General features: G+C 37.9%; 1 protein-coding gene across 1 annotated transcript in view; it reads left to right on the top strand.

Annotated features, from left to right (window-relative positions):
• Positions 1–5,839: 5,839 nt before the first annotated feature.
• The window catches only part of ADAMTS12 (ADAM metallopeptidase with thrombospondin type 1 motif 12), a gene marked incomplete at its 5' end in the record, with an annotated part of 94,184 nt that continues 74,123 nt past the window's right edge, over positions 5,840–25,900 (top strand). Inside the window, one exon of the mRNA XM_039353057.1 lies at positions 5,840–6,011. Coding sequence (XP_039208991.1) covers positions 5,840–6,011 — 172 coding nt within the window. The remainder of the gene's footprint in view (positions 6,012–25,900) is intronic.

Here is a 25,900-nt window from a genome sequence, read left to right on the forward strand (position 1 = left end):
GACACCGCAACCTTCCTAAGTACACACTTGCTGCCAAGTACCCGAATTTTGATCGGGTCACTGTGGGGATTCAGCAACAGTCATATGTCCGAGGATCAGTCATAAGTCACTTCCAATGCCATTGTAATTTTGTATGGTTGCTAAATGAATGGTTTTAACTCAAGAACTACTTATAGTTCTTATAGCTGCATCTTCGATCCAACAAAACTCTTCTTCTATACCAGCCATGTCAAACACAAGGCCTGGGGGCCGGATGCGGCCCATGATGTGGTTTCATGTGGCCCGCGAAGCCGTCCTGGAAACAGTGAGGGAATGGCCCCCGCTGCCTTGGCCCCGGCCCAGGCCGGCCGAGAGCTAGTGTACAATTTTGTGGTGGCCCTCTATGCTGAAATGCATTCAGTCTTAGCTCCACAAGGCCATCTGGAAACAGCGAGGAACCAGCCCCTGCCACATCGGCCTGCCCCTGGGTGCATGCTGGGGAGGTGTCACGCTTTGTGAGGAATGAAGAAATGCACTATTGCCTGGAAGTGGCCAGCAAATGGCCCTCACCTACTTCACATATCCGGCTTGATGGGCTCCGGGGGAAGGGTTCGGCAGGCTCCTCCAGTGGACCATGCCTTGGCGCTTGCCCTGGTCTCACCACCTTCTGCCAGAGACCCTCAGATCTGTCCCATTCCTGCCCAGACCCACACAGGCACCCTTGATGCGAACGATGTACAGCTGGCCATGCCCACCCAGTAGGCATACCCACTCCAGCCATGGCCACCCAGTAGGCCGCGCCGACTCTGGCCACACCTACTCACCCCCCCCCCAAGGACAACCGCAATTCTGATGTGGCCCTCAATGAAATTGAGTTTGGCACTACTGTTCTATACTTATCTTACCAACCCCTTTCTCCAGAAATGATTAGCAAACTTCTAACTCAAGCATAACTTATATGGCTCTTCTGCTCATGCTTTTCTCTCCCGTAAGCTGCTAATGATGTTTCTGTGCCATTTGCGCTATGAATTAAGTAATCAGTGACAGCTTGCAGACTGAACTTGTGATCAATGATTCAGACAACTCACTTCCCTTGAACATATGTGGTCTCACCAAGTGTTAGGCTGATGACAAAAGAAAAAGACAGCCTTGTATGAGCAACTGATTCTGTTCAAGATAATTTTAACCTTTTTAGTATGTTTTAGCAAGGTTTTAGTATGATGCATGTTTGTTGTTTTTTATTTATAGGTAATTCTCGACTTCCGAGCACAATCAGCGATTTCCATTGCTAAGCAAGGTGCTTAAATGAGTCATGCACGATTTTGTAACTTTTGCAATAGTTGTTAAGCAAATCACTGTGGTTAAGTGAATCATATGATTGTTAAGTGAATCTGCTTTTCCCCATTGACATTGCTCATCAGTCACCTGCTGGGAAGGTCACAAGTGGTGATACATAACCCCTGGATAATTCAGCTGCCATAAATACATGTCGGTTGCCAAGTGTCTGAATTTTGATCATGTGACTCTGGAGATGCTATGATGGTTGTAAGTGTGAGGACCAGTTGTAAGTCACTTTTTCAGTGCTGTTGTGACTTCAAATAATCGCTAAACAAATGGTTGCAAGTCAAGGACTACTGGATATTTTTTATTCTTGTTGTTACAAATTGAATAAACGAAGAAATGCAGAAGGTTTGATGTTGCCTAGAACCTAGGTATCACAGGGAAAGTTGTTCCTGGATCAGGCTACTGCTGTCTTTGATGGCTTAGTAGTCAGAATCTCCTTCAGTTTTCCCAGTTAAGGCAATTGGGCAACTGTGATAGTTTGGAGAGGCTGCAAAATTGCCTTTTTCTTTAAGAAAACTCTTCTATTTGACTGATATCTTCTAATTGATTCATGTAATTGGCTGGAACATTGGTTAAACTAGCCATCCCAAACCTGATGTTCTCCAGGTGTGCTGGACTTCTCTATTCCCCTCTCCACTGACCAACACATCTAGAAGATATTGAGTTTCAAAGGCTGGACTGGTAATTGCCCTTTTTAATTAAATTCTCTGTTTGTTATCATCTGCTATAATTTTGTGTCTTCTTTTTCCTGTTTTTTATTTTGTGCTAAATACAGTATATACTTGGAAAATAGTGTAAATAATGAAATGAAATGAATGAATGCATGAATATTACTTTGTTCTTCACTTGGAGCTCTGATTCCTAGTGTATATTATCTTTCGCATTTTTCCTATTACCTATTCCTTTAGCATCTTATGACTTATTCTTTCAGCTTCCTATTCCTTTAGCATCTTATCACTTTATTGTTTGTATCTTATGATTTATGTTGATTGCTTTTATTTAGTATTTTATGACTATCACTGAGTGTTGTATCTTATGATTCATGATGATTGTATTATGATTATGATCATGATTTATCACTTGTTGCTTGTATATACACTGAGAACTTATGGATCGGAGGCAAATTCCTTGTGTGTCAAATCACACTTTGGCCAATAAAGAATTCTACTCTACTCTACTCTACTCTACATAGCAGACCCATAATTAGGGTTAGGGTTAGAACATTTAAATGGTGCTTCCAGATGCATAGGTGTGTTCTTAATGCGGCACAGTGTTGTACTGTATTGTGTTTTTCTTGTTTCTCTTAAGGCAAAAAAAGGCTTCACAACAAGCAGCCATTGGAAGCAAAAATCTCACTTGCTCTTAGTGCTGTTTAAAAAGTTACAAGTATGAGAATTTTTGGAAACCCTGCAAAATGTTGTTGCTGATGGGCATATGCAACACTTATACTGAGTTTTAAGCACCAATAGCCGGACACACATTTGATATTTACTTGAATTTATCACTACATCATAGCAACAAGGTGGCAGACGCTGCAATGAGTACTTTGATCTCAAGATATCACCAGCCTTTAGTTATCTCATATACTCACATATCTCTGCTACTATTTAAGAACCTAAACTGGATTATTGTGAGCAGGCCCAAATACCAGTTTTCTGTCCAAGGTTGTAATTTAGGAGTGGTGGATTGGGGCTTAAATTACATTGATTAAGTATCATGAAGATGATTACAATGCTTCCCAGATATCTAACCACTAGTCTCATCTCTCACACTCATGCTACAAATTGGCCACTTTACAGAAGGTTAGGGACATATGCAAGGATTTTGAAGTAACCCAGGAGAATCTACATTTGAAGGAATTCAGAGTCAAACTTACGACTGCAATTGGAACCAGAATTTCCACTGCTAAGTAATATGCTTGTAATGACTTATTTTGGCCATGGTTGTTATGCAAATCACTGCAGTTGTTAAGTGAATCATGTGGTTGTTATGCGAACCTGGCTTTCCCCATTGACTTTGTTTGTCAGAAGCTGGATGGGAAAGTTGCAAATGGTGATCATGTCACCCCAGGAGGCTGCAAACATTGCAAATACATGCCGGTTGCCAAGAACCCAAATTCTGATCATTATTCATAATATTTATCTTGTTTTAGCAACAAGAATAAAATAGAAAAACAGAAAAACATACATTCAACACTAAAAACGTCAACAACAACAAAAGAAAAAATGTTAATAAGAATATTGTATTAAATAAGCAAATGTTCCAAGTGAGTGGATCTCTGTCTGACAATCGAATTGACTCAACATTTGATTATAGAATACATGTAAAAGAAAGAAAAAGAAAAGAACCCAAATTTGGATTGTTGCATTTGTGCAACAATCATAAATGTGGGAAGCTGTCTTAAGTCATTTTTTTCCAGTAACTTGAACTGTCACTAAATGAATGGCTGCAAGTCTAGGACAGGCATATCAAACTCGTGATGTCACGTAACATCGCGTGACGTATCGGGACTTTTTCCTCATTGCCGCCAATGGGTGGGTACAGTTTCGGCGTGATGCATCTGACTCGCGGGCCGGCAATTTGACATGCCTGGTCTAGGACTATCTATATTTAGTAGCTGTGGCAATAGAGGATTAAAGCTCTATTTTAGATGGCGTTATTTGCCAGTATTTCTCATTTTGGAAATGGAGCAATATTTTTTCTCATTTTCTTTTCTGGCTTGGTTTCTATGACTTCGTTAAGTTTATGATGTTCCCATAATCCAGATCAATGTTTGTTAGCAAAAGAACAAGTTGTGTAGAAAACTAATAAACTTCCAAAATACATTGTGAAGGTTATTACATAGTAAAAGGAAATATTTGCAGTATAATCTGCTTGGAAATAGCCAGGTAACACTTGAGTAGGAAGATAGTTTACACTGAGCAGATGTCTTTTTAATTATGACATTTCAGGCTATTCCAGAGGAGGGCACAGTAACTAATGAGTACATTATGAGAATTGTATGCAGCACTTAATAGACATCTTTACAACTGGGAGCCCGTCTGTACAAATTGTACAACTTTGGTGAATCAACAAGCAAAAAAAAAAAGAATACTGCGGTGTGGTACATTTTTATTGTTTTGATGTGCTGGGTTCTTAATCAGAGTTTAATCACCCTTTTACTTATTAATAACCTTTAACATGGGCAAAAAGAAATATCAGTATGGCCTCAGTAAACAGACTAATTGAAAATTTAGTCCTTGATGCTTTTACAATATATATGAATACATGGACCTGATACAGAAAACTGAAAGCAGAGGAGGTGATTACTCATCCAAACATAGGAATAGGTGAAGGACTCCAGTTGTGGGTAAATGCACAAACTTTTTGTTCCTCAAAATTGTAACACTAATGAGAAAGTTATGAGTGAAATGCCCGTTTAAAAGATTAAACTAGCTACAGTGCAACAAATGAAGGATTTTCTAAGTAACAGAAGACAGCTGGAGTTTTATCTGTGCTGGTAAATCACAACTCTGGCTCTGCTTAGTGCAGAAAGCCAAGTTAAACGATCCCTGAAATGTGACTGTCTAATTTCTGTTGCCACACCACCACTTTAGAGAAGCTCACCTCTTCTTCAGATAATTGGCTCTTCTGAAACTGTTCTCCCTCTTAGAATCTTTTTTAGAAAAAAAAAATTCAACAAAAATAGATTGATTTTCCATCTGCTAGTGGTTCTTTGCTTTCTATTAGAATCGTATCCAATATCAAAAAGGTGAATTTCATTAAAGGATCTTATGTTCATCCCTCATTTTCATTCATGTTTTCCAAATGTGTGGGCAGTTTCAGATAAAGTGTTGAAATTGTTACTGAACAGCTGTACACCGTAAACAAATAGCTGGTTCAGGAATTCTGGGAGTTGAAGTCCACGAGTCATAAAAGAGCCAAGGTTGCCTACCCGTGAAATAGGGAAACAGATTTTAACTTTGCTAAAGAATTAACAATGTAATACTTAGTCCAGGATTTTGTTCACTGTAATGAAATGCAATTGTAATATGAGAATATCATAGCAAAATGGTGGGCTCCACCCGTCCCACTGACTAGAGCAGATCTGAAAGTTCTCTGTAGAGCTTTTGAGTTCTATCTAAAGTTGGCTCTGAGACATTAACTTCAAAGCCATCAAGTATTTCTTGGTGTTAGAGACAATGACATTCTTGAAAACATGAGCCAACTTTAGCCATTATTTTTTATAAATTTGCAGAGCAAGGGCAGTAGAGCAACATCCTCAGTCATGTTGGACTTCACAATCAGATTGAAGCTTGTAGCCCTGCCTTTCAATCTGGAAACAGATTGGTATAATTTTTCCAAGCAGTGTAATTGTTGCTCAGAGTACATTTGCTTCAGAATCCAAGTTTCTGCTTTAACCTCCAAAATGGTCACTTGTCATCAGTTTTGTGCTTGCATGTGAGTAAATATGTATGGGTGTGTATGTGCAACTTCAGATTGTTTTATTACAAGACATTCAAATATTTCTTCTTAGACTGGTTACTTCCACTTGCCTGATGGAGACTACTTCATTGAACCAGTGAAGAAATATGAATCAAAAGAAGGGGCACATCCACATATAATCTACAAGACAAATGTCATCCAGAAGACTCTGCGAAAACAGCGGGACACCTGGACAGATAAGCAACGGAATTGCGGGGTGAATGGTACACATGTACTGTATATACTTTCAAAATGTGTTGCTTGATAATCTAATTAAAATGAAGAAGCTAAGAGCATCTCCCCCCCCCTCACCTTTTCTTGCATTTTTTTTTTTTTTTTTTTTTTGCAACTTATTGGTTTCCTGTTGCAACTGGACGCAAAAAAATGGTGATCTGTACTTTGATCTTGAGAGGAAGAGGGATATCTGGTTGTTTCACCTTTCCTGTTTTATTTGATGCTTAGAAATAATAACAAGCATGCAACAATTCAGAATATTCCATCCTTTCCAGCTGGCCCTATCATGTCAAGACATTCTCTTTCTAAGATAATTATTTTTCATAATTACAATTACTGGAAATTATTTTGAAATAATTACAATAAAAGGAGATTTGTGAAGAGTTGCATACTTTCACTTTAATTAAGTGAATTTGTGTCCATTTGAGATGTTTTTTAAATTAAAAATATTATAAAGTCTAACCTCTGAGACTTATACATGGCTAGATAATGATATATAAAAATGGAGATTTCTCTCAAATTTCAGTTTTCAGGGTGGTGTGATTGCTAGAATTGTCCCGTATATTTAAGATGGCGCTATCTTCATAAAAGATTAGGCCTTAGGGAATGATCTATTAATATAACTGCTGTAACAAAGATGGCAGAGAATAAGGATAGTGGGAATATTCCAGTTACAGTAAGCTGGTGAATCCAGTATTTTGGCATCCATAATAACCTTCTTTGGAAATCTAAAAAAGCCTCTAAAATCCACAGTACAAATGAATACTCAATTTTGTATTTAAAAGTTAATTGGGTAGACAAGCAGAAAAGGGAATAATATAGTTATAATAGAAATAGCTGTTTTTTTACCTCATCCAGATTCAAGTTTCTTATGAATCTTTTGAATTGTTCAAAATACAGCTTTTTGCCTCAAAAATTTGAATAGTTCACCCTTATAGTTAAAGTGGTTTATTCAAATATTGCCATGCAATTATTAAGCAAAGAAATTCACTGGGCTTTTTTTGCCCTACTGTTTGGAAATGAGTGCTTTGCAATGATCTTAATAAAAAAAGCAATAATTAACTGTGAGAAAGAACTGCATGAGTTAACTGGGATGATTCATATGGTCCAAACAGGCTTCCTTGCTGTTGTCAAAATAAATTCATTATGAAAACAATCTGGTTAACCCAGTATGTGAACCATCATCTCTGCTTGGGAAGGTATCACAATTCTGGACCTTTTTGCTTCACTCAGAATAGTTCCTGGCAACTATATCCATTTTTTTTATAACGTAGAAATGTGGGAAACAGAAGTCAGTAAAAGTCATTTCACTTGTGATGGAGAAGTATATTAATGTTATTTTCTTGATGATGCTGAAAATGGGAAAATTATTCAACTGTGGATTTACAAAATACCATTTTCATGTGAATCATAAACAGGACTGTTTTTTTCTGGAGAGTTTATTGAAGGCTAAGTCATTAGGTGGACTTCAAACCAAGTTAGGGTTGAGTTAGCAGAATTTCTGGGTCACAATTCAAACTATTTTTTTTTTTACAATTCAAACTATTATTGAGTGACTGAATAAATATATACATCTTTTTCTCATCTGCCCAAAAAGAACTACTTTGCAGATGGAATTTAACCATGGTAATGGTTTTACCATGGGGTCCTTGGTGCTCTCTGAGCTTGCTATATTCTTACAGACATTTCATTACCCAATTAGGTAACCATGGTGACTTTGCTGATGAGAATATCCAGGAAAGGTGGTGCGTTTGTTGTTTTCTTCTTCCCTTGTGAATTTTATTCATTTGATATATCAGTTTAATCAAAGAACACCAAGAAATCTCCCACCAACACTGGTAAGGCAAGCCATTTGTATATAAACAGAGAGCAAACCCCACTCCCTTCTAGCATAATGAAGTTACCTAATTGGGTAATGAAACATCTTCAAGAAAATAATCAAGCTCAAAGGGCACCAAGAACCCCATAGTTGAACCCGGAGCTACAAATATTTTCTTCTAATGCAGGCATGTCCAGCCTATAGTATAGGCCATTGACTGCATGTGGCCCTAGTTGGCTAGTAATGTGGCCCCACAAGACCATAAACAAGGCAAGCCAAAAATTTGGGCACCCATGTTCTAATGGCTTTATCATTAGGCAATAAATGGTAGTTGCTTCAGAAAACTGAATTGAATTCGTTGGAAGGGTAGAAATTACCAGCTATTAAAATATTATTGACATATTTTCCCTCTCATAATGTGGTACTAGTGGGATTTTCTGCCTCCAGTGCCTGACTGATTAACTGGACCAAGCTTGGAGACTATGCTTGACTTAGAGACAGGAGTGAGAACCTTTCATTGCTTTGCCTAGAGTGGTACAGTGTTTTGATCTGTCACTACAATATACCAGATTTCTAATAGGTTTTTAACATGAGTGGTTCAGATGTGACAAAGCCTCTCACAGCTAAGGATAACTGTTTGTCCACTAAACTTTTCTGGCTTCTAGGAGTTCAAAAGACTCATTTCAAATCTTTTCTAAGCTTCATGAATTAAATTCTTTTTTAAATATATATTTTACAATGTTTAAGTGAATCCGAAGTCTATAACTTATAGGATTGGATTATATGAAGGTTGGCTTCAAGCGCGATGGGCTGCAAAAGTAACACATATTCAGTGGGGGGGGGAAGGAAGAGAATTCATTGTCCCCCAACTACGATGCTCCAGCTTTATGTGTCAAATTCCTTCTGAATTTAATCATGGGCAACATCGGCCAGCACCAGCTGTTCCTTTCTAACTGCTTGTGGAAATGAATGGCTTGCCTTGCTTATTGCGTTTGTGCAGGACATCTAAAGTTCTATTGCCAAATGAAATGTTGAAGGCTAGGGACTTGGGATCTCAATGTTCTAAAATGAAAGAGAGAATTCTGGGGCTTGTAAAAAGAAAAACTGGTGACATACAGTATAATCATACTAATTATATGTACAGTATTTATCTTAGAGTGATTTTAATTAATTAAAATAATTTGTTTATTCTTCACCCATTTCTTTGTTTAGAGAGCATGGCTCCTAGTTGTGGTGGAAATCCTATCTGAAGACGTTGAGCTAAATGGAGGGTTCAGAAAAATCAGCTTTGCTTATTAAGCTAGCAAAAGAATGCAGAGATTGCCAGGCTATTAGCAAGCAAAATCAAAGTCTTAAATAGATTAAACTAAATTCTAAGGAATATGGAATGATCATGATCATGAAGTTATGAAAGTGAAGGCTATTATTTTTGGAAGCAAAAATGCCAAATTGTCCAAGGAAGAGGAATCACAACTCATCGGTATCAGTTTATCAGAGGCATAGATACCCTATAAATTATCTGTTCAGGTTGTTGCAATAGTGTGATTCTTCTTGTTTTCTAAACATAGAAATATAGAATACAAAATAACAGAGTTGGAAGGGACCTTGGAGGTCTTCTAGTCTAACCCCCTGCTCAAGCCGGAAACCAGTATTTGAGGGGCTGCCACAAAGACGAGGGGCTCACATTATTCTCTAAAGCTCCAGAGGGCAGGACAAGAAAAAATGGTTGGAAACTGATCAAAGAGAGAAGCAACCTGGAATTAAGGAGAAACTTTCTGACAGTGAGGACAATTAATAGTGGAATAGCTTGCCTCCAGAAATCGTGGGCACTCCATCACTGGAGATTTTTAAGAAGAGGATAGACCAGTCTCTTTAGAGACCAGGTGCCCAAAAAACACCACGCCCCCACCTTGCCCCCTGCCCCTGCTCCACCCCCCCGCTCTGCCACCCGCCCACAAGGCCACCCACCACCTCCACGGCCCACTGCAGATCACCCAGGCAGCCCAGCAGCATCATGGCAGCCATGCCCTCCGCTCGTGCCCCGCAGCATCATCTGCGCACGACGGGGCGTGAGGGCAGAGTCTTGCCCGGCTGCCATGTCCTTGGCTGCGCTGCTCCACATGGGCTGCACCAAGGGGCAACTCTCCGGGGGGGGGCTGCTGGTGAGGAAGGGACTGTGGGAGGAGGCAGGGCTGGGGCAATGGCACACGTGACCACAGAGAGGGCTCTGAGTGCTGCCTCTGGCATGTGTACCATAGGTTCGCCACCACTGGGATAAACAGTCACTTGTCTGAGATGGTATAAGTTCTCCCACTTAAGCTGGGGGCTGGACTAGAAGACCTCCAAAGTCCCTTCCAGCTTTATTCTATTCTTTACCATTTTAGACAAATGGCTGTTCAATCTCTTTTTAAAAACGTCTAGTGATGGAGCACCCATAACTTCTGAAGGCAAGCCGTTCCACTCATTGTTCTAAATGAGATTGTTCTAAATGCCAGGAAATTTCTCCTTATTTCTAGGTTGGATCTCTCCTTGATTAATTTCTAACCATTGCTTCTTATCCTGCCTTCAGGTGCTTTGGAGAACAGGTAGACCCACTCTTCTTTGTGGCAGCGCCTTAGATATTGGAAGAGTGCTATCATGATACCCTTACTCCTTCTTTTCATTAGACGTGATATACCCATATACCTGCAAATGTTCTTCATATGTTTTAGCTTCCTGGCCCCTAATCTTCTTTGTTGTTCTTCCTTGAACTTTTTCTAGAGTTTTGCTATGCTGTAGTGACCAAAAATGGGTGCAATATTCCCAGTCTGGTCTTTCCAAGGCATTATAAAGTGATACTAACTCTTCACCTGATTTTGATTCTATTATGTGAAGTGTTGGTAAAACTTTATAATGCCTTGGTAAGACCACACTTGGAATATTGCACCCAATTTTGGTGACTACAGTATAGCAAAATTGGATGCAATATTCCAAAGGCCTGGATAGCTTTATTTATTTATATAGATTTTGTCTGACTTAGCATAGCTGGAGGATCATAAAGTGGGATGAAGAAAAGCAAGCAGAAAATCAGGACCAGAAAGCAAATCAGAACTGGAGCAGCAATGGGGAAGTAGCTCAAAGTCAAGATAAGGCAATTAAAAAACTTCAAGAGCATAGTTAAATTTAGGAAGAGCACAAAGTACTGCTGGGACAGGAAGCCTTTTATAGTCTGTCTTGCTTAGAAGAATTCTATGAATGATGGGAGCAATCAGTTCAAGACGTGAACTAGTTTGACAGAGAAGCTCCATGATTCATGTTTTGGGACACCTGTGTGTTGATGGAGCACCTGCTGTTTTTTTGCTTCCCTCTCCAATGAACTTCAATACTCTGAAAATAAATAGAAAAAGAGTCCAAAAATCAAAGTGAAATACATACATGACACACACCTAAACATAGTATGAACAACATATGTATAGACCCACATCCCTACATATACGTAGCAAATAAATATTAAATACTGTCCATCTTGAATATATAACGGAAGGAGGAAACTTGAGAGTTCACAAGGTTAATGCTGTATGGAATGAAACTATGGCTGAATCTGGATGTTCTGCTATGGATATCATGAAGCCTCCTCCCAGAAGATAACAAGGAAAACAGGTCTTGAAGAGGCTGTGTAGTGTCCCAGATAATCTTACGGACCCTGCTCAAACAACGCCTCTGTGCTATGTCCTGGATGGGAGGGAGGAAACTGCCAATGGTCTTTTCGGCCATTCTCACCACTCTCTGCACCGCCTTCCTGTCTGAAGCAGTGATGCCTCCAACCCAGATTGTGATGCTGTATGACAGGATGCTCTTACTTACTTACTGCAATGCTCTTACTTATTTACTGCAATTTTATAATGCAATATGGTACTTAGGATCCATGTTGTTCTTGACATAAAGCAAGAACAGCAGGATTTGCTTTATAGGGTAGCAGAAACTGCATGAAGGACTACTCCACCTATCTAGTTATAAGTATGAACATGTAAGAGGTGTAAGTGTGGGATGCAGGCATTCCTTGCCTATGATAGCAGAGCTCCTTCATACTAAACTGAACAGCTGCTGTGTCTTTTGTGCAATGTCAAACTCTTTGCAGCTGGCATCAAGCAGATTCTGAGTTGTAAATTGGTCTTGTGTCTCTTCCAAAACCTTTCTTGATCTTTTCCTTTGTCCTCCCCTTTCTTGTTTTCTCTTTCATTCCTTTCCTTTATTCTCCCTCCCTTCTCTTCCCCTGCCATCTCCCTCTCCATTCCCCTTCCATCTTCCCCTCCTTTCCTTCATTATCCTACAATTCCATTTTAAATATAATCATATATTATTTTTTATTTTAAGATTTATATACTCCTGGGATGTCCACATCTGCAAAAAATTCCTTTTGAAGTTTTATGTGTGTGGAAAAAAAATGATAAAATTTGTGAAAATTAAACAGTAGTCATAACATTTCTGTAAATTCTTCTAATCTTTCTTAATATTGTTAGCTGAATGAGAAGCATTTCAGAGCATCACAACCATATAATATGCAAATAAATTTAAAAGAGACATCTGGTTCCCCAGTGTTATCCCAACTTGATGGGACAGCACCTCATATGCCAGACTCTGATTAGATCAAGATCCTACTTTGCTGAAAGGAATTCTTGTTGGATTATGATAGATACACATAGACCTCTCCCCTTCTGAACATGTTATGAATAAGCTGAGAGCCCAGTAATAAGATACGGCGCATGATGTGTTTTGGAAGGGCAGAGATTGATGAGACTTATATACCGCTTTTAAGTGCAAGCACTCTCTAAGTGGTGTACACCAGTAAGCAATGTATATATATATTTACATTGCCCCCAACAATCTGGGTCCTCATTTTACCTACCCCGGAAGGATGGAAGGCTGAGTCAACCTTGAGCCGGTGAGATTTGAACCGCTGACCTGCTGAACACAGTCAGCTAAAGTGGCCTGCAGTACTGCACTCTAACTGCTGCGCCACCTCGGCTCATATGAGATGAGAATGATAAGGAGCTAGTCCATGGGGTACACACCCATGTGCATTCTTTCTCCTTTTGTTCAAGGAAGGAACTACCATGAAATAGTCTGAAATGGCCACCAAAGGACTTCTCAGCATGTGTCACAAAGAGGCACCATATTATTGCACTGTGGCATAGTGGTTAGAATACAGTATGGCAGGCTAACTTTGCCCACTGCCAGAAGTTGATTCTGACCAACTCAGGGTTGACTCACCCTTCCATCCTTCCAAGGTTGGTAAATAACCCAGATTATTGAGGGCAATATGCTGACCCTATAAATTGCTTAGAGAGGATTGTAAAGCACTGTGAAGAAATATATAAATCTAAGTGCTATTGCTATTGTTATTTTTATAGAGTTTTAGATCTCATGCATCTAAGGAATATGCACCACTTAAGGTAACTGGTCTATTTTAATTTCTAAACAAAGGATAAGAAGTTTATTAAAGTTTCCATTACCAAATACCAAAATAGCTTGAACAGTTTTGGATATTCTGCACCGTAATTGGTTTGAAGCTTGAGATAAATACATTATTATTTCATGTGAAGGAGAAAATTGAAGCTGGCATTACTCTAGGCTCCCTCCTGAGGAGACCTGAAAACAGTGAGATGATGTACTGAATAGACACTTGTTTTATCTTTGTAGATATTTCCCAGCATGATATATTATTAAAAGCTGCTAGTTGATTGTTTGATTTCCAGCAAGCTAAAAAAAAAACCTTTTAATTTAAAAATTCTGCTCTGGCCAGCACATCTTCCCTCAAAAGTTCTTTCTCCTCCCATTTGTTTCCTCAACCTCCACCATCAGTTTTTTTCCTGCCAACTTTTGTTCCCTTTCTACATTTTCTTGGATTCTCTTGTCAGCTTGAACCCTGAAGCAAACCAAGAGGCACTCCAAATAATAAGGAAAAAGAATTATTTTATTTTATTGGGTGTTATTTCTGGCATTAAACCAAGTACTCAGAAGTATTCCCCCAGCAATTGGTGCTTTTTTATTCTTGCTATCTACAGAGCAATGAATTGTGCATCAATCTAGCTCTTAACATTGGCCATATAGTTTCCAGTCTTATTTTTTTGGCACCTGCATGGCTGCTGTTCCCAAAATTGGACATCTGTTTGAGAAATGGAGACATGGTCAACAACAGCTGGCTGGAATTAAAGCCAAACTTCCATAGGAAAGTAGGAATAGGGCAGTTCTGCTAAACAAGCATCTCGCTGGCTACAGGGTCATGACAAAGAGCACAGCTGATTGTATTTCACATTTGAAGAGATTAGTAACAATAATTTATAATCGGTTCCTATGAATTCCTCTCAGATCAAGGGTAGAGATGTATGTGGACCTATTACAGGCTCCTTTCATTTCTATGCGACTATGATTCTGCTGGTAGATTCCTCAGTGATTTGGAATGCAATGCAAATCCTGGCTAGAACTGAAAGGTCATTAAAAAGATAATTTTACTGATCATTAAAACAGTGATCCTTTACTACTTCTTACTTGGAGTTATCTTCTTCCAGGAAATTCTAAGTTTAATGCTCTGGGGAAATTAATTCCCCTCTTTTCTCAGTCTCAGTCCAACAACTTTTCTTTCCATTTCTTCTTCCAGTTCTGCCTTTATATTAAACAAGAATCAATTTTTAACTGACAGGGCAAGAACGCTGTGAATTGTTTTTCAGCAACATCTGGTGAACATGGGTGCAATCTCAGTTATGGAGGATAATTTCTACCATTTTCCTGGCTGAAAACTCCATAATGACAGTTTCTACATACATTGAAGTCTGCATATCTATGGAGATTCTCAGTCATCCAGGTCATGGTTGTCCCAAAGGTGCTTTTTCAAGAGGCAATTGGACTTTCTTTGTTTTTTTCTTGAACTGAAGAAGCTTCTTGGATGCCAACCAAACATCTTCAAGGAAAAATGAAGGAAGTCCAATTGCCTCTTGAAAATGCACCTTTGGGACAACTATGACCTGGATGACTGAGAATCTTCATAGACATGCATAGTCCAATGTGTGTAGAAACCATGGTAAAAATCATCCTCCATAACTGAGATTGCACTGATGTACACCAGATGATGCTGAGCAATTCACAGCATTCTTGCCCTGTCAGTTAAAAATTGATTCTTGTTTCATATAAAGGCAGAACTGAAAGAAGAAATGGAAAGAAAAGTTGTTGGACTGAGACTGAGAAAAGAGGGGACTTAATTTCCCCAGAGCATTAAACTTAGAATTTCCTGGAAGAAGAGAACTCCAAGTAAGAAGTAAAGGATAACTGTTTTAATGATCAGTAAATGATTTGTCTCTTGAAAAAGCATCTCTGGAACATTGGACCCTGCAATGCATTTTCTAAAAAAAATATGAAAATAACTTTTGTTTTCAGAATAAAAACTTGCATTTCAAAAAGTTAGCTTCAAAGAAAAGAATAAGTTTCCTGCTTGAGACTGCTACAGCTTTATTATAAATTAGAATGGTGTGGAGACGTCAATATTCCATAAAATAGAAGCAAGTATGAACAAGCATGCGGTGTGCTTGTTAGAGGCAAAGCATATTTTCTACTGATGCACTTTATAAAGAGATTTTTTTTAGAAAAATAATTATGTACCCTTTTTGGTTTTGTTATATCTTAAGCTCATTATTTTCTCAATTGTTACACTCTGGACAGAAAGTATTCTCTGTCCTGTTTCTTTGGCTCCAGTCTTTGTTTTAATCCCCAAGTTCTTGTGTGCTGAATTGTATTTGATTCTGGTTTTTGCGAAAAAGAAATATATAATTAATAAATCATTTATAAAAAGTGAGAAAAATAAGTTATTGGAACAGAAACCTAACAGGCAAGATTGCTTTATTTATGCATTATTAATCGATGATTAAAAATATTTTAGAAGTTAAGCATCATCATTTTTTTAATGTAATGAAGTTCCAACTCTTGCCCTCTAGAAGTATGGGGGGGTCTAATAAATCCTAACTGATGACTGGGAATTCTGGGAGTTGTGGTTCCAAAAAGATGTTGTCCAGGTTCCCAGATGGGAGAAACTGCTTTCCAGAGGACCAAGAGACAACAAGCTTTTCCTCATATTTTCATTTAGATATAATGCCAATAAAGAAAGATTAAAATGAATGCAGACTGATGTTTCTTTAGAAATTCCAACTTAGTTGTGCAGCTAAGAGTGGAAAGATTTGATGGAATGATCTCCAGAGTCCCAAGAGGAATGGAATGCATTCCAGAGGAGCAAGAGACAATGCAGTTTAGATAGTTTGTGTGAGAGAAAGAGGGTGAAGAAGCTCCTCCCTAATAATTCCCAGAGAATAGAATAGAATAGAATAGAATAGAATAGAATAGAATAGAATAGAATAGAATAGCTTTATTTGGCCAACGGTGATTAGACACACAAGGAATTTATCTCTGGTACAGAAGCTCTCAGTGTACATGCAAAGCAACAGCAATAATAATCATAATATGATATCAATAAGAGGGGGTTAGTAGAGAAGATGAGAAGGATAATAATACTACAACCATACAACATGGGTAAATAGACATAAAACAATACTGTGAGGATTAGGTGTTCAGCAGAGTCATGGCACAAGGGGAAAAAACTGTCCTTTTGTCTAGTTGTTTTGGTGTGCAATGCCCTGTAGCAGTCTCCTGAGAGGAGGAGTTGAAACAGTTTATGTCCAGGATGTGAGGGGTCTATAGATATTTTCTCAGCCCTCCTTCTGACCTGATCAATATACAATATTCTATGGAAGACAGGCTAGTTTTATGGTGCAAGTAGTCTGCTTTAATTTGGCAAGATTTCTGTCTATAGGTGAGGAACAAGAAATGAAATTATTTAGAAGTAACTGAATGTTTTTCTTGGGTTTTGGAAACTTACAGAGCTTGAGGAAAGGAAGGCTAATAAAATTAGTCCACGTACTGTGGTATTTGAGCACCCTAGCAGAAGAAAGGGTTTTCAGGAGCAGCTGAGGCATAAATTATTCTAGAGTTTTTATTCTAAAAGGAGAAAAAAATGATGCAGCCGCCAGGCTACCCATCTGTTGCTATTTTCTTCCTAAGACTGATGATTCAGCTTTGTTCCATATGCTTCATTGTGTTGCATTGCTATATGGCACTCAAGATATGAACACCTCTGCCTACAGATTTTTCCTTTCCCAGCCATTTCCTAGAATAATATTTTAAATTTGAGACATACATCCCTGCAGTCCCAGGAATTGAATTTAATGTAAGGAAATCTTGACTTGCTAGCTGCTTGAACCTCTTATATATCTTCTTTGTAGTGCATGTCTCTTGCGTTTGCACTTGTTCTGGCCAATTCTAACAATTCTTTCAAATGAGAAAATCCGCCACCTGAAACGCTATCCTGTTTTAGTGGACATTCAATATAATTATCTGCCTGTGATTAGTGGGCAGTTTAAGCAAAGGGTCAAGAGCTTTAACTGGGGATGGAAAGGCTCACATGACCTTTGAATAGCATGTTATATGGTGGCAGTTTCAAAACAGTTGAAGCCACGATGAAATTTTTAGACATTATTTTAAAATAATAATAACAATAATAATAATAATATGATGATGATGATGATGATGCTCAGACAGGAAACCCTATACCATTTCAGACAAATGGCTGTCAGTCTCTTCTTAAAAACTTCCAGTGTTGGAGCATTCACAGCTTCTGGAAGTAGGTTGTTCCATTGATTAATTGTTCTAACTGTCAGAAAATTTCTCCTTAGTTCTAGATTGCTTCTCTCTTTGATTAGTTTCCATTTGTTGCTTCTTATCCTGCCTTCAGGAGCTTTGGAGAATAGCTTGACTCCCTCTTCTTTGTGGCAACCCCTGAGATATTGGAACACTGCTATCATGTCACTCCTAGTCCTTCTCTTCATTAAACTAGATAGACCGAATTCCAGCAACCATTCCTTATATGTTTTAGCCTCCAGTCCCCTGATCATCTTTGTTGCTCTTCTCTGTGCTCATCTTTTTTACATCGTGGTGACCAAAATTGGATGCAGTAAGTCCAACTGTGGCCTAATCCAAATTAATGTAATGCTATTAATATGATTACATCTGATGTTTTGGAGTAATTTCCCTTTTGCCATACTAAATATTCCAATTTTGTGAAGCTGTTTGAAAGGGATACATGGTATAATAGTATGTGGGACAGGCTTTGGGAGTTTGGGCAAAGAGATGTTACCAAGGGAACAGCAAGATAAGAGACAGCATAGCTGCATTTGGATAGTGGGTAGGGTAAGAGGCTCAGAAAAAAAATGTAAAAGAGGTGTGTGTGTGGGGGGGGGAATGACTGTACTTTCAGACTTGCAAGATTTTTTTTTAATGTAGCTTTACCATGAAATAGAATTAGCTCATCTGGTTGTTATTTCTATCTCTTTTATCCCACAAGGTCAACACCAATTTTGCAAATCTGAAAATAAAATCTTCCTCACCCATCCTCTAATCTCCTGTACAGATGAATATTTGCATATTCATCTGATCATATTTCCTAGTTTGGTAATGAAATGTCTGCAAGTAGATCAAGATAAAAGAACAGCTAGAACTCAACAAACCAGATCAAGAGAGAGAAAAGGGAAAGAAAGCAAGAGCTGCTTAGCAGTGCTTTTTGGCTGAGTCAATTAAGCAAGTTCCTTGGCTTCCTGAATCTTGAATCAGAGTTCTTCTGGAGCTCGGCATCTAGAGCAGTTCACAGGGTGGCCATATATGGCCAACTTATATGATCTGGGCAGAGACAATTAGATGAAGCCATCTGGAACTCCTAGGCTACTGAACCCAACTCAGTAAGGACTGTTCCAAAGACATAGGAATGCTGTGCTTCTGAGATTGTAAGAGATTATATATTGGAGGAACTAAACTCATCTACAGGAATATCCAGATTTCTTGGATTAAAAGTCCAGCTCAGTGGAGGACTTCAGTAGGCCTGTATTACTTCATGGTCACACCAGTTAGACTTAGGATCAGTCTGTTAAGGAGAACTGAGCTGAGATGGCACAACAAAGTTCTCTGGGACAGTGTTTTTCAAACCTGACAACTTTTAAGAGGTAAAGACTTCATCTCCCAGAATTCTCCAACAAGCATGAGTTGGAAATTGAAATCTACAGCTCTTAAAAGTTGCCATGTTTGAAAAAACACCACTTTAGGATCAGCAAACTTGCAAAGAGGGGATAAGACTGATATTTCAGTTTTTAAAGCTACAATTCATAACTGTCCATAGAAATATCATTGAAATAAATTGGAATTGGGCTTGAATGGTGCTCAACAATATATTCCACATATAGGTGAAACTCGAAAAATTAGAATATTGTGCAAAAGGATTGCCAAAGGAAAGCTGGATGATGATGAAAAAATTCAGACAACACCAAGACCCTGATTTAATTTAGCTGTAAATTACAGGTGAAACTCAAAAAATTAGAATATCGTGCAAAAGTTCATTTATTTCAGTAATGCAACTTAAAAGGTAAACCTAATATATGAGATAGACTCATTACATGCAAAGCAAGATAGTTCAAGCCGTGATGTGTCATAAGTGAGATGATTATGGCTTACAGCTCATGAAAACCCCAAATCCACAATCTCAGAAAATTAGAATATTGTGAAAAGGTTCAATATTCTAGTCTCAAAGTGTTCCACTCTAATCAGCTAATTAAGCCATAACATCTGCAAAGGGTTCCTGTGCTTGATTGGCCAGCAACCTCATCTGACCTGAACCCCATAGAGAATCTATAGAGCATTGCCAAGAGAAAGATGAGAGACATGAGACCGAACAATGCAGAAGAGCTGAAGGCCGCTATTGAAGCATCCTGGTCTTCCATAACACCTCAGCAGTGCCACAGGCTGATAGCTTCCATGCCACGCCGCATCGAGGCAGTAATTGCTGCAAAAGGAGCCCAAACCAAGTACTGAGTACATATGCATGCTTATACTTTTCAGAGGTCCGATATTGTTCTATGTACAATCCTTGTTTTATTGATTGCATGTAATATTCTAATTTTCTGAGATTGTGGATTTGGGGTTTTCATGAGCTGTAAGCCATAATCATCTCACTTATGACACATCACGGCTTGAACTATCTTGCTTTGCATGTAATGAGTCTATCTCATATATTAGGTTTACCTTTTAAGTTGCATTACTGAAATAAATGAACTTTTGCACGATATTCTAATTTTTCGAGTTTCACCTGTAATTTACAGCTGAATTAAATCAGGGTCTTGGTGTTGTCTGAATTTTCTCATCATCATCCAGCTTTCCTTTGGCAATCATTATTATTTTTTAGCATCTGCATTTCTCCTTCTAAAATGAAATTTAAAATCCCTTTACTGTTACTGGAAACTTTATCCATCATTATTTAAGTTTAAATATGAGCAAATGAGCAATGATTTTGCTATAGAATGGTTGCAAAAAACCACTAATGCAAAGCAAAGAATTCTTGAATGATAGCAAAGAATATTAAAGAGTGAATGATCCTCGGTGAACTATAAATCTGATCATAGCCTGCAGCTGTCACTTGTCTCCATACCAAAATTCAAAAGCAAATAAAAGAATCAAAAGGTCTCAAACACAATCAGATTATGAAGGCAGCTACAGCATTTGAAAATAATTAGAAGTTCAGCCCAAAACGTGACTAAATAAATGTCTGACCATGTTTTTGAAGGTCACATATATATTTTAATGTTATATTTTCTTTTTTTTCTACAAATATAATTTTTTTAATTGTTTTTTAATTAAGCCTATATTCTGCTCTGGGAAGCTCGGGGGGGAAGGGGGGGTGTTTGGGTGGGGTTGGGGAAGGGGGGTTTTGTTGTGTAATGTTTAGTTTTTTTGTATATGTTGTTTTTTGTTTTTGTATTGTTTTGTTCTTTTTGTAAAACTTATAAAACTTTTTAATAAAAAAAAAAATAAAATAAAAAGAGTGAATGATCCTCGGTGAACTATAAATCTGATCATAGCCTGCAGCTGTCACTTGTCTCTATACCAAAATTCAAAAGCAAATAAAAGAATCAAAAGGTCTCAAACACAATCAGATTATGAAGGCAGCTACAGCATTTGAAAATAATTAGAAGTTCAGCCCAAAACGTGACTAAATAAATGTCTGACCATGTTTTTGAAGGTCACCAAAAAGTTTACTCCTCTTATTTCAATAAATATCATAGACAATGATATAGAACCAGACAAACTTGCAGAGGGATCTACCTCTGTTTAAATCAATCATTTAACTTAAATCAATCACTTAATTTAAGAGCCATAGTGATGCAGTGGTTAGAATGCAGTATTGGATTCTAATTCTGCCGACTGCCAGCAATTTGATTCTGATCGGCTCCAGGTGACTCAGCTTTTCATCCTTCTGAGGTCAGTAAAATGAGGAACCCAACAATATATTGTTGGGGGCAATAGGCTGACTCCGTAAGCTGCTTAGAGAGGGCTGTAAAGCACTGTGAAGCGGTATATAAGTCTAAGTACTAGTGCTATGTGGTATTAACTTGTAAACTGTCAACCTTCTTAACTGTCCCTGCACAATCTCACATGATGTCTTCAGTGTCAAAAATAGGTTTAAAAAAGATAGCATTCTCAGACTTATGAGCATCTTGAAATCTTGCCCATTTTCGTCCAAAATCTCACAAACATTTTATATTTTCCCTGATGTTTCACTAGCTCTAACATGAGTTGGACATTTTAATTTACTTAAAATTCCCATATGGAAGTGTTGCAGGAATCTTGGTATTATAGGCCAATCCCTGGTATAACTTATCCATTGAGAGAAAGGCTGCGAGTGAATGCAATATCCCCTGGATGGCTCTTCTATGTCTGTTCTGCTTGTTAGACAAAGATCACTTCCATCACTTTTGGGACCTTCTTAACTTTTTCCCACCCTTCCCCTTTTCATCATTATAAACTCAGTGATGTCTACAATTGCTCCTTGGATTGCAGTGCCTCAAGCTGTATCCATAAATAAAGGTAGAAAATGATCATCCAAGGAAGTCAAAAGATGGCCTTCAAGCCTGATATTTGGCTTCAGAATGACCAATTAAAACCAATTAAGATCTTCCCTACAGCTGTATATTTCTGTTATTCCTGACTTTGACAAAATTTTAGACTGATTTCAGTGACTTTTTAGTGCGAAAATGTTATGTTTCTCGAGTGTCATTTATTATAAGCAGACCATAGTTAATAGGATTTTAAATTGGACAAAACTGCAGAATGATAAGTCCCACTTTTCCACTTGTTTTATAATAAGGTAGTTATTATAAAGCTGGATGCCGATTGGGTGAATGTTTAATTTAATTTAGAGCATTTCACAGCCATATCATCTATCTCTGTTTTCATAAACACTACAATGGTTTAAGCACAACATTTATAGATCTTGACAAAAGCTTTTAAATAATCTCTGGCAAAGCAAGGAACTACTGTATTAAGATAAATGAAGCAAAATTTTGGCATATAAAATTTTGCATTTTAATTAATATAATTGCTAAGTTTAATATATTACCATAAACTATGGTACAGTGTTTATAAACAATCCTTGAAACTACCAGTCACGGGGATCTACCCACCTACCCATCCATCCAAGGATTGCAGGCAAACTCTGCCCACAGCCTGTAGTTCAATCCTGACCAGCTCAAGGTTGACTCAGTCGGCTCCAGGTGACTCAGCCTTTCATCCTTCCGAGGTTAGTAAAATGAGGATCCAGATTGTTGGTAGCAATATGCTGACTCTATAAACCACCCAGAAAGTGCTGTAAAGCACTATGGAGTGTTTTATAAGTCTAAGTGCTATTACTATTGCTAGTTTGACAGAAAAATCATTCAGAAGACACAATTGTAATATCTTAACTTTTAAAAAGGTTTATGGATACATAGATAGATAGACAGATAGATAGATAGATAGATAGATAGATAGATAGATAGATAGATAGATAGATAGATAGATAACCTTTATTGTCATTTTTTACTGTGGGCACAATGGCACACATTAACACACATTTAAACATACTATATACAACTACACAATGTATAGACCTACACCCTTACATATAAGTAACATATAAATGTTAATCACTGTTCATCTTCAATACATAACGGAAGGAGGAAGCCTTAGAGTTCACAAGGTTAATACTGTATGGAACAAAACTGTGATTGAATCTGGATGTTCTGCTTCGGATACCACGAAGCCTCCTCCCAAAAGGTAACAAGGAAAACAAGTTGTGAAGTGGATGTGTAGTGTCCCAGATAATCTTGCAGACCCTGCTTGAGCAATGCTTATATGCTATGTCCTGGATGTTATCTTATTTAAGATAACAAGTTCATCAAATGCTGTATAGGTTTTCCTGCCTGAGCAGGGAGTTGGACTAGAAGTTCTCCAAGATCCCTTCCAATTCTGTTATTCTGTTAATGGTTATGTCAAGCTATGAAGATTGCTTGCACTAGGACAGCCTGCCACTTCTAGCTTGCCAACAGTTATGAGGGGGGAGGAAAGTGTATGGAATGCACACATGGTTTCTATCCGTATGGGAAGCAAGGTCACTGGAAATATGTTATGGCTAGCAGAGTGTTCCTTCTCATAACAACTGCCTGAAGACTAATTGGACAATGTGACCTGAATTGTCAGAGAGGGGAGGGAAAGTTTTACTCTTTTAATTATCTTTTTGGCGCCATATTGCCAGAGCTGGTTTTCCATTCTTTAGTGCCGGTATGCTGTGCCCAACAATGTTTTGCATTAGAGAATTGGAATGTCTCAGGTGTGTTTACTTAATTGGGATCATCAGCTGGAACCGTGACAGGCTATTTCTAATTATAGAACTGATATACTATAATTTATGACTGTTTGTATTAACTAATTATTGAACAAATAGATATAATATTCATTCCTATGTCTTATAAATTTATATATTAGCCAAATTTCTATGAAGGAAGTACTAAGATTTATTTGCGTAGATTAAGACTTAGCTCTTGATCTCAGCATCACAGTTCAGTGCTATTTTGTATGAAAATCTATGGCATCTGGAAGCAATTAAGACATTTGATATTGGAGTATTGGTTCATTGGCTCATTGGCAAGATGGTAAAATAATTTCTGTGCCTAAAATGTCCCAGGAGTTGGGTTACGATACCTCTTAAATTGAGTTGCACATTACAAGCTAAGAACAGGTAACCTGTGGGGGAAGAAAGTCACAATATAGGGATGCCAAAAAGCCTTGGCTGACTAAAAAAATCCTACTCCTCCCTGAATATTGAGGATATAAAATTTAGTAAATTGTTCTAGCAGTGAAGGAAAGAAATCTAGCCAATAAAGCACTTCTCACATAATATTTTAATAACTTTAGTAGCATTGCCCCAGGACATATGATTTCAAAATCATAGTCCAAAGAATAAAATCATCTCAGTTTTGAGGTGCTCACAAACTCCTTATGTATGGCACTCTTTGTCTTCTATTTCTATTCCCCCCCCTAGAATATTTGATTTTCACAGCAATCCCATAAGGTTTTGCCCTGATATGACTGATGATGAAAACTTGGTTGACTTAATTGTTCATAGCTCTGATTTAATTAAGATTAGACAAGTTGCTTTCAAGATTAATGGTTAATAACAAACAGTAGCAGTGGAAAGTTGAAATGGAACTTTCTTATAGGGAGATAAAAATAGCTGTTAAAATGAACATTTTCCATCTTTTCCACTAGCAACAGGGGAAGGGAGGGGAGGAGGTGGGGTGGGATAGGGTGGGGAGAGGGGGGGGGCGAGGGGAAGGAAGAGGAGAGCATTCATTCTCATTTGGTCAAAATGAGTTGGCAGAGTTTGAGAATATGGAACTCATAGTTAATTACAATGCTTCAGATTTCATCGTAAAATCTTAATAGTTTCACCCTGAATTAAAGATAAAAATAGTTATCCTTGAAATGGTGTCCTTCAAGCAGAGTCACATCACAAAAAAATATCTTAGTTATACTTTCTCAGTGGAAATAAAATTGGAAATGTGCTTCCTACCTATGTCTATTTATCAAAGAGGCACCAGATTGCCTTCAGTGTCACGTCCTCTCAGGTAAATATGAAGTACATATCAGTGGAGTAAATGTGCAGCAGTTTACTGAGAATGCATGGCTCGTACATAGCCATTTATATATAAACACTAATGAATGCACAGTATAGCCTAAGGGTTGAAAGATAATAGAGTGGGAAGGAAATTAGATGACTTTTCTTTGCTATTGGATGGCTCCATAGTATTTTTCCTGCCTGTTTCTGTTTTTCCTTTTAAAAATGCCTAGCTGTGGTTGCAAAAGAAATGAAAAAAATACAAGGAAAATAATGCAAATTGAAAATAGTAATCTAATACCATGTTTTCTAACCTTGGCAACTTTAAGACATATGGAGTTCAACTCCGTGAATTCCCCAGCCACCAATGGGTTAGGGCTAAGGTTAGGGGTTACGGTTGGCTGGGGAATTCTGGGAGTTGAAGTCCACATGTCTTAAAGTTGCCATGATTGGGAAACCCTGATCTAGTAGCAACACTAGTCTACACAAACATGTTTTCTTTCTTGCTTCTGTCACATGAATGAGAGTGAAGCAAGAATGATTTAACAACTTCCTGAAAGGAGCTTTAAGGGAGGGAGGGAGCTGATATCATGATCTACTGATGGATCTACACATATTTCTAAAAGAGAACGTAATATCTTCTCCTCTGAAAGTAATGTTTAACCTTCATGGACCTTAATTATGATTGTTTTATTCTCCGAGAAAGTAAGATCTTGTCAGAAACTGTGGACCATGATCATCTGTGTAATGAACAGTGTGGCTGTTTCATTACAGACACTAAACATTTTAAATTTAAAACATATTCTATTCATTTAAATATTTAAAACAAGGACAACACTGTGACATATTCCTTTAAAAAAAAATCTTCAAGGCAAATTTATCCTTCCATTCAATCATGTCTGATTTTTTGGGAGACTGCCTAGACAAGTCAGAGACATGATCTATGTGATTGCTAAGAGTTGATACCACCTCGACAGCACATAATCAATCCATCACATGCTGTATAATTA

The sequence above is a fragment of the Crotalus tigris genome, unplaced genomic scaffold, assembly GCF_016545835.1.
Source record: "Crotalus tigris isolate CLP2741 ecotype Arizona unplaced genomic scaffold, ASM1654583v1 scf7180000018490.839948, whole genome shotgun sequence".
NCBI classification, from domain to species: domain Eukaryota; kingdom Metazoa; phylum Chordata; class Lepidosauria; order Squamata; family Viperidae; genus Crotalus; species Crotalus tigris.